This window comes from Ovis aries, chromosome 2 (assembly GCF_016772045.2).
Source record: "Ovis aries strain OAR_USU_Benz2616 breed Rambouillet chromosome 2, ARS-UI_Ramb_v3.0, whole genome shotgun sequence".
Lineage (NCBI taxonomy): Eukaryota > Metazoa > Chordata > Mammalia > Artiodactyla > Bovidae > Ovis > Ovis aries.
This window is the reverse complement of record NC_056055.1, coordinates 39,169,011-39,179,697: the sequence shown is the minus strand read 5'-3', so window position 1 is coordinate 39,179,697 and position 10,687 is coordinate 39,169,011. Positions and strand designations below refer to the sequence as shown.

The window sequence follows — 10,687 nt, the reverse complement described above, 5'->3', positions numbered from 1 at the left end:
AGAAGCCCGGTGGGCTAGTCCATGAGGTCGCAAAGAGTCAGACACGACTGGAGCACCAGCACAATATATCTATATAGCAAAAAATGACTTCATCCAAGAAATGCAGTATTTCACCTTTGGGTCACTTCCTCTTTGGCAGAATAGAGGCTGGTGAATGTCAAGGTACAGTTACTTGTCTAAGCAAATGGGCTGGAGGTCTCCGAGGGACCCGGCCTCCACCTGTCATTTCTTGTAGGTTAAAAGGGAAATCAGTGATGGGTGAACTGAGCTCCCTCTCATCTTTGGAGACCAAGTCCAAGTATTTCCATCCCAGCATTTCGCTCTCAGGTTTTTTTTTTTTTCCCCTAGAAAAATTCAAGATCTTTGTGGTTTAGCTTGATTTCCTAATTTTCATCTCTCAAAAAAAAATTTTTTTAGCAATTAAATCCCTTTGTTAAGCAAAAGTTTATACAGAACCACAATAAACAATGCACAAAAAACTCAGAATCTTACCAGAATGGATTTATTTTATAACTTCACATTTATAGCACTTTACTTTATATACTGAGAATACACGAGAACAATGAGGCCATTTTTACAAATACAAAAAACACATGAAATCCGGGTGTATCACTTTGTTTGAACAGTATTGAAAAATTGAACTTATAAAGATAAGTACTCACAAGTGGTAACTTTTTTTTTTTTTAAGTAAAAGCCTTTTCCTACAATTTCAGGATATTCCTTCAGTTAAAAGTATTTACCATCAGAAAGAATAATTTATTTCTTATAATCACTAACAATAGTCAACAATAGCTGGAAAACTGATCACAAAGATAACAGACAATAAGCGCTCCAACTTACCACAAGCACTTAATGGTTTCTAATGGAACGTTGTCACAACCAGACAGATTACCTATTTACTCATTATTGCAGGACTGTTAGAAAAAGAAGAGAACATGCACTGATCAGACAATAAGCATGGGAAAGATAAGAGAAAGAGCCCCCATGTATTGAGGGCTTTCTGTGTTCCAGACATCACATTAAGTGCTTAAAAGGCATTATGTCATTTGATCCTAACAACAACCCTATTCTATAGTCTTCCCATTTTTCTGATGAGGAAAACTGATACTTAGAGAAGCTGAAGCCAATTGTTTATTGTATATACAAAGCTGCCAGGATGTGAGGCATCAATTGTGTTGGAGCTTTGTGTAGTGCTTAACTGAATGATGCTCATTTATGCTTGAAGCACACTTGGCATCACAGGACATGCATAAGCCTAACTGAAACACTTCTGAAGTGCTATGGTTTCCTTAATCTATGAAGAATGAATAGAAGTTTAGCTGTGTGCTTGGATCTCACCAGGGAATCTTTTTTCCAAGGTCTGCACAAAATGAGTCAATCTGAAAACAACAGTGAGCCTGCTGGCAAACACCAGTGTGTTAAAATCTGGATATCAGCACACTTGTGTCTGTCTACCTGTTATCTAATAGAGATTTAAAGAGTGTAAAATACAACTTCAACATGGAACTGCTGAAATGTCCCTGCGGAACTACAAAGCACGATTTGAAAACTGCGATCCCAGTGGAGAGTGGATTAGGAAGAGTCATAGAGGTCCCGACTTCCGTCTGTGCTCTGCCACCTGTTAGCGTTTTGATGTTGAGCAGACCATGTAACCCATATGGACTTTTTTTCTTTCTCACGTATCTAGTTATTTTTAATTGGGAGATATTTTTTAAAATTATGATTTGTTTAGTTTTGGCTGTGCCATTTGGCAATGTGGGATCTTAGCTCCCCAACCAGGGATCAAATCTTCAATCCCTGCATTGGAACTGTGGAGTCCTAACCACTGGACCATCAGGGAAGTCCCCCTCTCTTTTAAAATGAGCGTAATTATACCACACTGGCGATGCTGTACACATGAAATGAGATACATGTAAAATGCCTGGCGCAGAGCATTTTCTCAGTAATTATCAGCTTACTTCCTCTCTTCTTTGTCTTTGTCGTCACTAAAAATCTTCTCTAACCACTGGCCTGAATCAAAACATGGTCGGTGCATCCCTGCTCCTCCAGACCCTCCTGTGATATCTACCCTTTCTTGAGAATGTCCCTCACACCATGGACTTCTGTGTCCTCGGGGGTAACACACTGCCTGGAACCATCTATCTGACACCCAGCAGAGATGTGGGGAGTACTTCCCAAGAAAGGAAAGAGAGGAATCCAGGATGGAGGAGTCATACTCATTCAGCAATGACACTTCTCTTGGCTTCTACTGGCTTCCAGTGTGTGCTTCCTTATTTACATACAAGGTTATTTATTTAGCGTTTCATATTCAGAGGCCATGAGCAGGGCCAGGCTGGTAGGTTTATGATGGTTAGCTCTCTGAACACTGTCTTACATGGTACTCAGAGAGAGAGCTTGCTGATTTGAGAAAGGAAAACAAATTCAAACAGTTGGGATTTTTAAAGTGGATGACAAAAGAGATTTTTTTTTCTCACATCATTTCTTTCTTTTAGTCTATTGGGAGGGATTTAAAGGACACCTGGTTCAGATTCCTTTAGGCTTCTGAGCTCCTATTTGGAATTTAAGTTTTTGTTTATTAATAATCATCTGTGAATCACAGGGTTGATCCCTGGATCAGGAAGATCCCCTGAAGGAGGGCATGGCAACCCACTTCACTATTCTTACCTGGAGAATCCCATGAACAGAGGAGCCTGGTGGGCTATAGTCCATTAGGTCAGGATTGCATAGAATCAGACACAACTGAAGAGACTTAGCAATTCTTGCCCAAGGGACTTCCCTGGCCACTCAGAGGTTAAGGCTCCACTTTCACTGCAGGACATATGGGTTCAATCCCTGGTTGGGGGACTAAGATCCCACATACCCCACGATGCAGCCAAAAAGATGAAAGAAAAACAAAATAAAACCTGGCTTGAATGCTTTGATTTCAACTGTGCAAATTATAGAGAAAAAAAGACTGAAAAGGTCTTAGCCTAATAACGTGGCTGTCCCTCCACCCACCGTCTGTGGGTCACCCTTGGAGTTGGGTTTTAGTCATTGGCCTCGTTACCCCAGTGGCCATAGCCATCCCCTCCCTCCGGCTCTTCAGTATTCTCATTTTCAAAAGCGGCCTCTTCCTCCTCTTCTTCCCGGATGACCTTCATTAACTGCAGGAAGCTGGGAGGCCGGCCCTGGTCTTTCAGCTCCCTAAGCCGACACCAGAGTACCTCACTGAGGCTTGCCCCGGCCATGACCTGCTCCAGGCGGATTTGATCGGCGATGTTCCTGGGGATCGCCCGCTTCTCCACCGCTCTCCGCAGCAGGGTTTCTAACCGTAACACGTAGGCTGAGACTTTCTCTCCTTCCTCTTGATAGGTTTTCAGGTACTTCACCTGGGAGGTCCGGCGGCTCTCCAGGTTCCCAAACACTTGCTTAAATGCTTCCAAACACTCCTCCACGCTGATGGATGGATTGTCTGCCTGGACTATGTGCATGAGGTCCAGGGCTGGCCCGCGAAGGCTTTCCATCAACCATCTCTTCTTTTCTGCCTCTGCTACTGGCCACTCTTTGACTATCTCAGTGGCCTGTTCCAACCAGACTTCAAAGGGCTCTTCCTCGGGGGCAGGCACGGCGCTCCCTGAGAACACTCTCAGCTTCCGGTACCTCATGGGGAGCAGAGGCTGAGGGGCATGTGCTACCACCTGTCCCAACACATGGGCCAGTAACTCTGGTGAGATGCAGGGCACGGCTGCTGGAGACAGCCCCTGGTGCCCAAGTGCCCGGAACATTCCTGAGACCGTCTGTCCCTCTTTTTCTAGAAAGAGGTTCAGTCTTTCCAGAAATTCCGTGTCCTGGTTAGGGGTCTTGAAGATGACTTTCCAGACACCTCCCTTGCCCTGAACCTCGCTGGGAATCACAGAGACCTCAGGGTCCTCAAGCAACTCTAACAGCACCGCGTTGGCATTTTCCTGCTTCCGGAATATTTTGCCAAGGAGTCTATACCTGCCCAAAGGCTTTAAAGTCTCCTGCAGGACCTCCTGAATCTCATCCTCGCTGCAGTCCACTGGGATCCCCATAACCATCAGTGATTTCTGATCATCCACACTCAGAATCCTACACCAGTCCTCCAACAGGGCCAGCGCCATTGCCGGATACTGACTGGCTGGAACTCTATGGCTACTGATTAGCTTATGGGACAGACTGGCGCTGACTTCAAACTGAGAAAATCCCAGATGAGCTTCTAGACTTATAACCCACTAGTTAACAGGTCCTGGACCAATCACCCTTGCTGCTCAGTGGCAAGAACCTGGCCTTTTCCGTGAGGTCTCCAGACCTGCCCCAGGTTGTATCTCAGTTATGAGGGGACCATGGCCAGAGGCTCTGCAGTCTCGTTGAGGAGCGGGGGTGGGGACCTGCCCCACAGGAAGCACGTGGCAGTTCCTTTCACCCCTCTCTGGGTCTCTGCCGCCTCACCTCTCTCTAGCCAGTGGGGAGATGCCTCCACTCTGGCAGCCAGAACTCTTGGAGGGAAGTTTCCCAGCAGAGTGGCTTGGGCTCCTAGGGAAACAAGGCTCAGTTTTATCACACAGCCCTCTCCTTTCTGGGAAGCATGGGTACCTGGTGAGGGATGGAAGCGGGAGAGGGGAACAGGGAGACTGCCTTACGTTATAGTTGAGTCATCGCTCTTCTTTGCTTACAGTGACTTTTTACTCTTCGGGACCCTCCTGCAATCAGGCTTCCCCTCAGGCATGCCAGTTAATGGAGCTCCAGTGATGGACAGGACTCAAGATCTTTCCCACATGAAAAGTGAAATCGGGAGGCTGTTTGTTAGGTACCTGTTTGTTCCAGAATGTTCTGTGACAGCCAAGGCGCTTATGTATTCAGCTTCTAGTACAAGAAGATGTCACCCACTCAGCACAGTGGTGTGTCTGGGTGTCTCTCCACTTCAGCCAAGCCAAGCTGCCCTGTATAAATATAATAAATAGTGTATTTTTATGATGATAATATCCAGTGTCCCTGGAGGAGGAAATGGCAACTCACTCTAGTATTCTTGCCTGGGAAATCCCATGGACAAAGGACCCTGGCAGGTTACAGTCCCTGGGGAAGCAGAGTCAGACTTGACTTATAGACTCAACAATGACAATACCCAGTGTGAAGACTGTTGATACACTTATTCAAAAATACAGCAATTCTTGGAAATTTTCTGGTGGTCCAGTGGTTGAGACTTGGTGCTTTCACTGCCAGGCTCACAAGCATTGCCATGCAGCCAAAAAAAAAATACCCCCCCTCAAATCCTTCACAATATTGAGTTACTTCATTCCTTTGATTAAAAATTCAATTAGAATCATTCAAACATTTAAAATCAACTTAATACGGGTTTAGCAATATAACTTGCTAAATATGCTTTATAATATGCTTTAACATAATAACATAGATACAACTTAATATAGGTTTTACAATCTACAAAAAACTCAGAGCCAAATAAACTTGAAGTTATAAATTAATTCTCTTTGGTTATGCCTGGTTATGCTTTGCAAATGCACAACTAGGGGTTTTCTTTTGCTATAAATGTTAAGTTAGTAACACAATGCTTTCTTCCTAGTATCTGAAATTGAATGGGTCATTTGAAAAGCAAAGAAAAAGACAGGAGGCACATCTGTGAAGAAGCGGTGGAGACTGGCTGATTTTAAAAGGGAAGAGCTTCTATCTCGAGTTGTCATGGAGTATTAAGTGGCTACGATCATTCTTGCCCTAAAATTCTCCATCAGTCCAAATGGGGTCCATATGCCACAGATACCAACTTGCAGCTAAAGCGGGGGAGCTGCTCCTGCTGCAGGCACATTTCCTGAGTTCTGGAAGGTGCTGAAAGGAGGTGCGTGTGCCAGAGGGCAGGGAGGGCAAAATGCTGGAGAGTCCTTGCCCAGCAGCCCCAGGGATCTGAGTACATTGACTCCTCCCTCATGCCTCATGACCCTCTTCTAAGATATGGGGGTGACCTTCCCGGTTATAATATTTAGAGGAAACAAGAGATGTCAAAAGACATTGCATACACAGGAAGAAACACCTCTTAAGTTCTTACATAACTGTCCCACTCAAGTTAGGCTATCTTTGAGTGGCTTCTTCCTCCAAAGGCTATCTCAACCTTCAGTGCAGCCTTCCAGATAGAAAGACGGCAAATGAAATGCCCCTGGTACACCATAAGGCCAGTGAAAGTGTTAGTCACTAGTCATGTCCCACTCTTTGTGACTTCATGGATTATAGCCCTCCAGGCTCCTCTGTCCATGGGATTTCTGAGGCAAGAATACTGGAATGGGTTGCCATTTCCTTCTCCAGGGGATCTTCCCCACCCAGGGATGGAACCTGGGTCTCTTGCATTGCAGGCTGATTCTTTACGGTCTGAGCCACCTGGGTGCTTCAGGATAAGACCAAGATTGGAAATATTTGGATAGGGGGAAAAATGTGAAAATCTCACATAAAGATAGGATAAAGTGGAAAAGGAACTAGACTTTCAGGTGGAAGACCCCACTGGATTTGTTGGATCATTTATATAGTCACCTTGGGCAAAGCATCTAACTCTGTTTCCTACCCTGGAAAGTGGTGATAAGGAAGCACTCATCCCAGGGGTCTGCTAGGAGTAGGAAATTTAATTCGTGTGGAGGCACTTTATTCAGATGCAAAGCACATCTGGTGCCAGGTCCAAACGCCCCGCCTCTGCTTCTCTCATCCCCTGCACAGGTATGTTCCTCTGTCCTTCCTTCTCATCCTATCATGGTGGGCTTATCTTCCAGCTGGGATTGGTTGTCCTCTAAGTTTAACTCCATTCACCTTTCCCTGGCAATTGTGGAGGAGGGTTGGGTATCCGCATTTAGTCCTTCCAAGGGCAAGGGCTGACAATGGGACCGAATCTTTGGTTGCTCAGCCGGGCACGACGCTCCTGTGGTTAACAGTTTCCCAGTCTAAACCCGCCCTGATCACTGAGCATGCCCAGAGCTCCTTCTCGAGCTGCCAAAGGATGGGCATCATTTCTGCAGGGTTTTGCCACTGTGGAGAGAGGGGCGGGGCTGTAATCAACCCTGGGTAGGGACTGAGACGTGGAAAAGACACGGGGAATAGCAGTAAGCAATGAACGGTCCTGGGAGGCCGTGTTACTGGCCTGATGTACTGGCGTTACATCAAAATGCCCCCTGGATGCCCACTAATCCCATGGCTGAGGCTGATCTACCCGTGCATACACACCACGTCCCCATACACCTTTCCGCTGCTTGGCCTCACACAATTCAAGGCAACCATCACAGCCGCGCCCCACATGCTGATCCTGCACTGGACGCGCGCGCACTAGCGCCCAGGCACGCGGCTTCTGGCAGCCTAGGAAACCCCGCGGCTCTGGCGCAGTGCGCTACAGGGGCTGTGGAATGAGGCGGGGCGCCAGTAGGGCTGGAGATTTGGCGGGGTGGGCTTCCATGTGTATCTTTCCCCCTTTGGCGGGAGGGAGGGGCGGAAGATATCAAATGAAGACCTTCTGCCGGACCCCTCTTGGCGCAGTGGCGCAGCGACGGTACACGTCGCCCTCGGCCAATACCGCGCACCCGCATCCCCTCTCACTATACCCTTAAGTTGCCGCGCTGGGCTGTACCTGCCAACTCCTCGCCTTGCTACACTTGCACAGACTGTAGATCTATTTCCTGTCTCTACACCCACCCACTTCGTATTTGCTACGCCCTCTGTATCTCTCCCTGCCACGATGCGCCCCACCACCACCACTGTGGGAGCAGTAAGTGAGAATCACGTTTCAATTTCTGCTCCCAGTGTTCCACCACGGCCGGTGGTTAGACCGAAGCTCTAGTGTCCTCGCGCCTCTCACGGTCCCCTCTCTTCCGCGCGGCCTGCGCCATCTCTTCTCCAACCCCAGTGCCGCCCCTCCTCTCCCCCGCCCCTCCACCATGGGTGTCCTGGCGCCCGCCAGCGTGTGCCACTTTCCCCACCCATCAGCTCACACCCGGGGCAGGGGGAGGGAGCCCTCCCCACGGTGGGCACTCGTCGTGGGCCCACCTCCGCAATGCGGTGAGGAAGAGGCGCCTGGGCCGGGCAGGTCCGGGAGAGGGGCGCGGGGACCAGGGACTGCGCCCTACGATCTTTGTCCCCGCGTGCCCTGCCGGGTACTCACCGTGGCGCCCAGAGCGGTCAGCGGGCCCTCCGCTGCGCATCCATTAGCCGGTGGTCTGGCAGCTTCACTTCCGGAGCGAGGCCCTCCCTGGCCTCCCCGGCTCCTCGCTCCCCTCCCCGGCGCGCCGCGCCCCGCCTCCGCCCCGCCCGCGCCTCGCTCCTCCCGCAGCTGCCGGGAACTGGCAGCCTCTCCGCTCTCGCTGCCGCAGCGGCCACCCGCCCAGACCCAACTTTGCTGCTCGCGGGAGCTGGCGGGGGGCGTGGGCAGGGAGGGAAGAAAGCGGGGTCAGGGGGAGGGACCGTGAGGGGTGGGTCGCTCGCTCGCCAGCCCTCCTTCCTTTTTGTACACCTTGCGGTAGGCAGAGAGCGGCAGCCGCGGCTGCAGCCGGGGCAAGGGGTTTGTGCCTAGAGACAGGCAGACGTAGGGACTGGCAGACGGACGGACGAACGGCAAGGACCCTCCCCGAGCCCCCACACCATGGCTGAGAGGAAGCAATCCGGGAAGGCGGCAGAGGACGAAGAGGTCCCTGCCTTTTTTAAAAACCTGGGCTCAGGCAGCCCCAAGCCTCGGCAGAAATTCTGTGGCATGTTCTGCCCGGTGGAGGGGTCCTCGGAGAACAAGACCATCGACTTCGACTCGTTGACGGTGGGCCGGGGCTCGGGGCAGGTGGTGGCCCAGCAGCGGGACGTCGCACACTTGGGCCCCGACCCGCAGACGCCCTACTCCCGGCAGGGCCGGCGCGCCGGCGGGGAGCCATCTGTTGAATCGAGCAGGAAGGTGGAGATTCGGCGGGCCTCGGGCAAGGAAGCTCTGCAGAACATCAACGACCAGGTTGGTATGGGTGGTGGTCGGGGGAGCGGTGTTGGAGACCGAGAATAGGGCGTGGGGATCGCCCCTCCCTCGCCCCCTTCCAGCTCGGCGGAGAACCGAGGATCCCAGCGTAACCCACAGTCCTGCCCCGCCTCGAATATCGCTTCTTGCAGGTGCACACACACCCCACCCTGCCCGACCCCTCTCTGTGCTCGGGCTCGGTGGTGGGCGGCCGTGCGTCCACAAAGGCTGCCCGCGCCTCCCTGGGCCTGGGAGGTGGAGGATGGGGGGTAAAGGATGGGCCTATCCCCTACTGGGGAGGGGGTAGCATAGTTGGAGGGGGAGGGGACGGGCCGGGTTTCCATTCTTCTTCAATCCTCCCGGGTGGCTTCCGATTGCAGCCGTGGCTGGATGCCCCACCCTTTTTGATGCAGCTCCGAGCATGCAGTGGAGGGTTCGCGCGGAGGCCAGCGGGCTCCCCCGGGGTCGGGAAGGGCGGGGGCCTCGACGGCCGCTCCCCGCCGCGCCCTGCGCACTCTCCCAGCGCCTCTCCTGGGCGCCCTCGGCGCTCAAGTCCCGAGCTTGAGGTCAGGACCATGGCCAGCGCCTCCCCGGACCGCAGGGGAGACTATCTCATCACCCTGACTCCTGTTCGCAGCGAGAGAAGAACCCAGGAGGCAGTGGAGTCACGCGAGGAGACAGCGACTCTCCTAAATAGCCCATGTGGAGAACAGAGTTCTGCTAAGTATCTGAGCAAGGGCGTCTCAGAGCGCTCCCCCCACACCCCGCCACTATTTGGGAGGGCTTTGGGGATGAGGACTAAGTGGATTATAGTCAAAGGGTAAAAGAAAAGAGAAAAGCCCTCACATTTTGAATAGATTGTCATCGATGAATTAGACGCTCCCCACCCCATACTGTGTTAAATGAGGAAACAAAGAAGACCAATTTGGTAAACCGAATTTCAGAAAATGTCATCTCTGGGAAATAAGTACAGTGTGCATTTTGTCTTTGCATACCACATGTGCTTTCCTTTATCAGGGTGACCTTCATACTTGTACAATTTTTTTCTCTCAGCCTTAATGTCTCAAGTGATAAATTATAGTGTGAAAGGTTTCAACTCTTGTTTGCTGTTTGTCTCCCATGCCCATTGGTGAAGATGAGAAATTGGTCAACAATCGATTATTTATTAACAACCTATTGTGTGTGGGTAGGGTGGAGATTAGCTGTAAAAAGTTCAAGGTGAGTTCTTCTTAAAGATCTTCTAGAGTCGTTGGGAGTGCTCCAGACAAATCCACTGAGTGATAAGCATTTATCTGGCACTCAGGTTGTAGGCTGACAGTGAACTCATCAGAGAACAACTAAGGGTTGATGGCAGTAGTCTGAACATGTTCCTGTTTCCTGATATGGCATAGAGTTTTGCAGCTTTTGACTTATACAGGACCAGTTCTAGGAGAGAGAAACCTCTCGCTGTCACTTTTTAATGACAATTAGTTACTTAACTGATTCTTCCTTGCCCAGCTCGGTTCTCTGATTTATGATTTTATGGTGGGGGATCTTTGCCACCCCTATATCACTATGGGTCAGTCGGAAGAACTTAATCCAAGAACTCGTGTTATTCCAGGGGATCAGACAATCGAAGTACATGTTTCTAATAATGCGACTTACACTGAAAGCTGAGGAATGTGAAATACACTGAGTGAGGACTAGACCTTGATTATATGGCATCATGGTTGTGTA

General features: G+C 50.2%; 2 protein-coding genes across 3 annotated transcripts in view; one reads left to right on the top strand and one right to left on the bottom strand.

The window, feature by feature from the left end:
• Positions 1-486: 486 nt before the first annotated feature.
• On the bottom strand, positions 487-8,200 carry PNMA2 (PNMA family member 2). 2 transcript variants are annotated; one of them, XM_042243119.1, is made up of 3 exons: positions 8,141-8,200; positions 4,812-4,940; positions 487-4,533 (listed from the first exon to the last, which is right to left on the bottom strand). In XM_042243119.1, exon 3 carries the CDS (start codon positions 4,119-4,121, stop codon positions 3,027-3,029), a length of 1,095 nt encoding a protein of 364 aa, XP_042099053.1. In that variant the 5' UTR covers positions 4,122-4,533; positions 4,812-4,940; positions 8,141-8,200; the 3' UTR covers positions 487-3,026. The 2 variants fall into 2 exon arrangements, with proteins under 2 accessions (XP_042099053.1, XP_014948572.3); XM_015093086.3 differs by having other exon boundaries at positions 487-4,940.
• A 121-nt stretch (positions 8,201-8,321) lies between these two features.
• Positions 8,322-10,687, top strand: part of DPYSL2 (dihydropyrimidinase like 2) — a 118,473-nt gene continuing 116,107 nt past the window's right edge. The window contains exon 1 of the mRNA XM_015093083.3: positions 8,322-8,971. Within this exon, the coding sequence (XP_014948569.2) occupies positions 8,618-8,971 (354 nt within the window). The 5' untranslated portion in view covers positions 8,322-8,617. The remainder of the gene's footprint in view (positions 8,972-10,687) is intronic.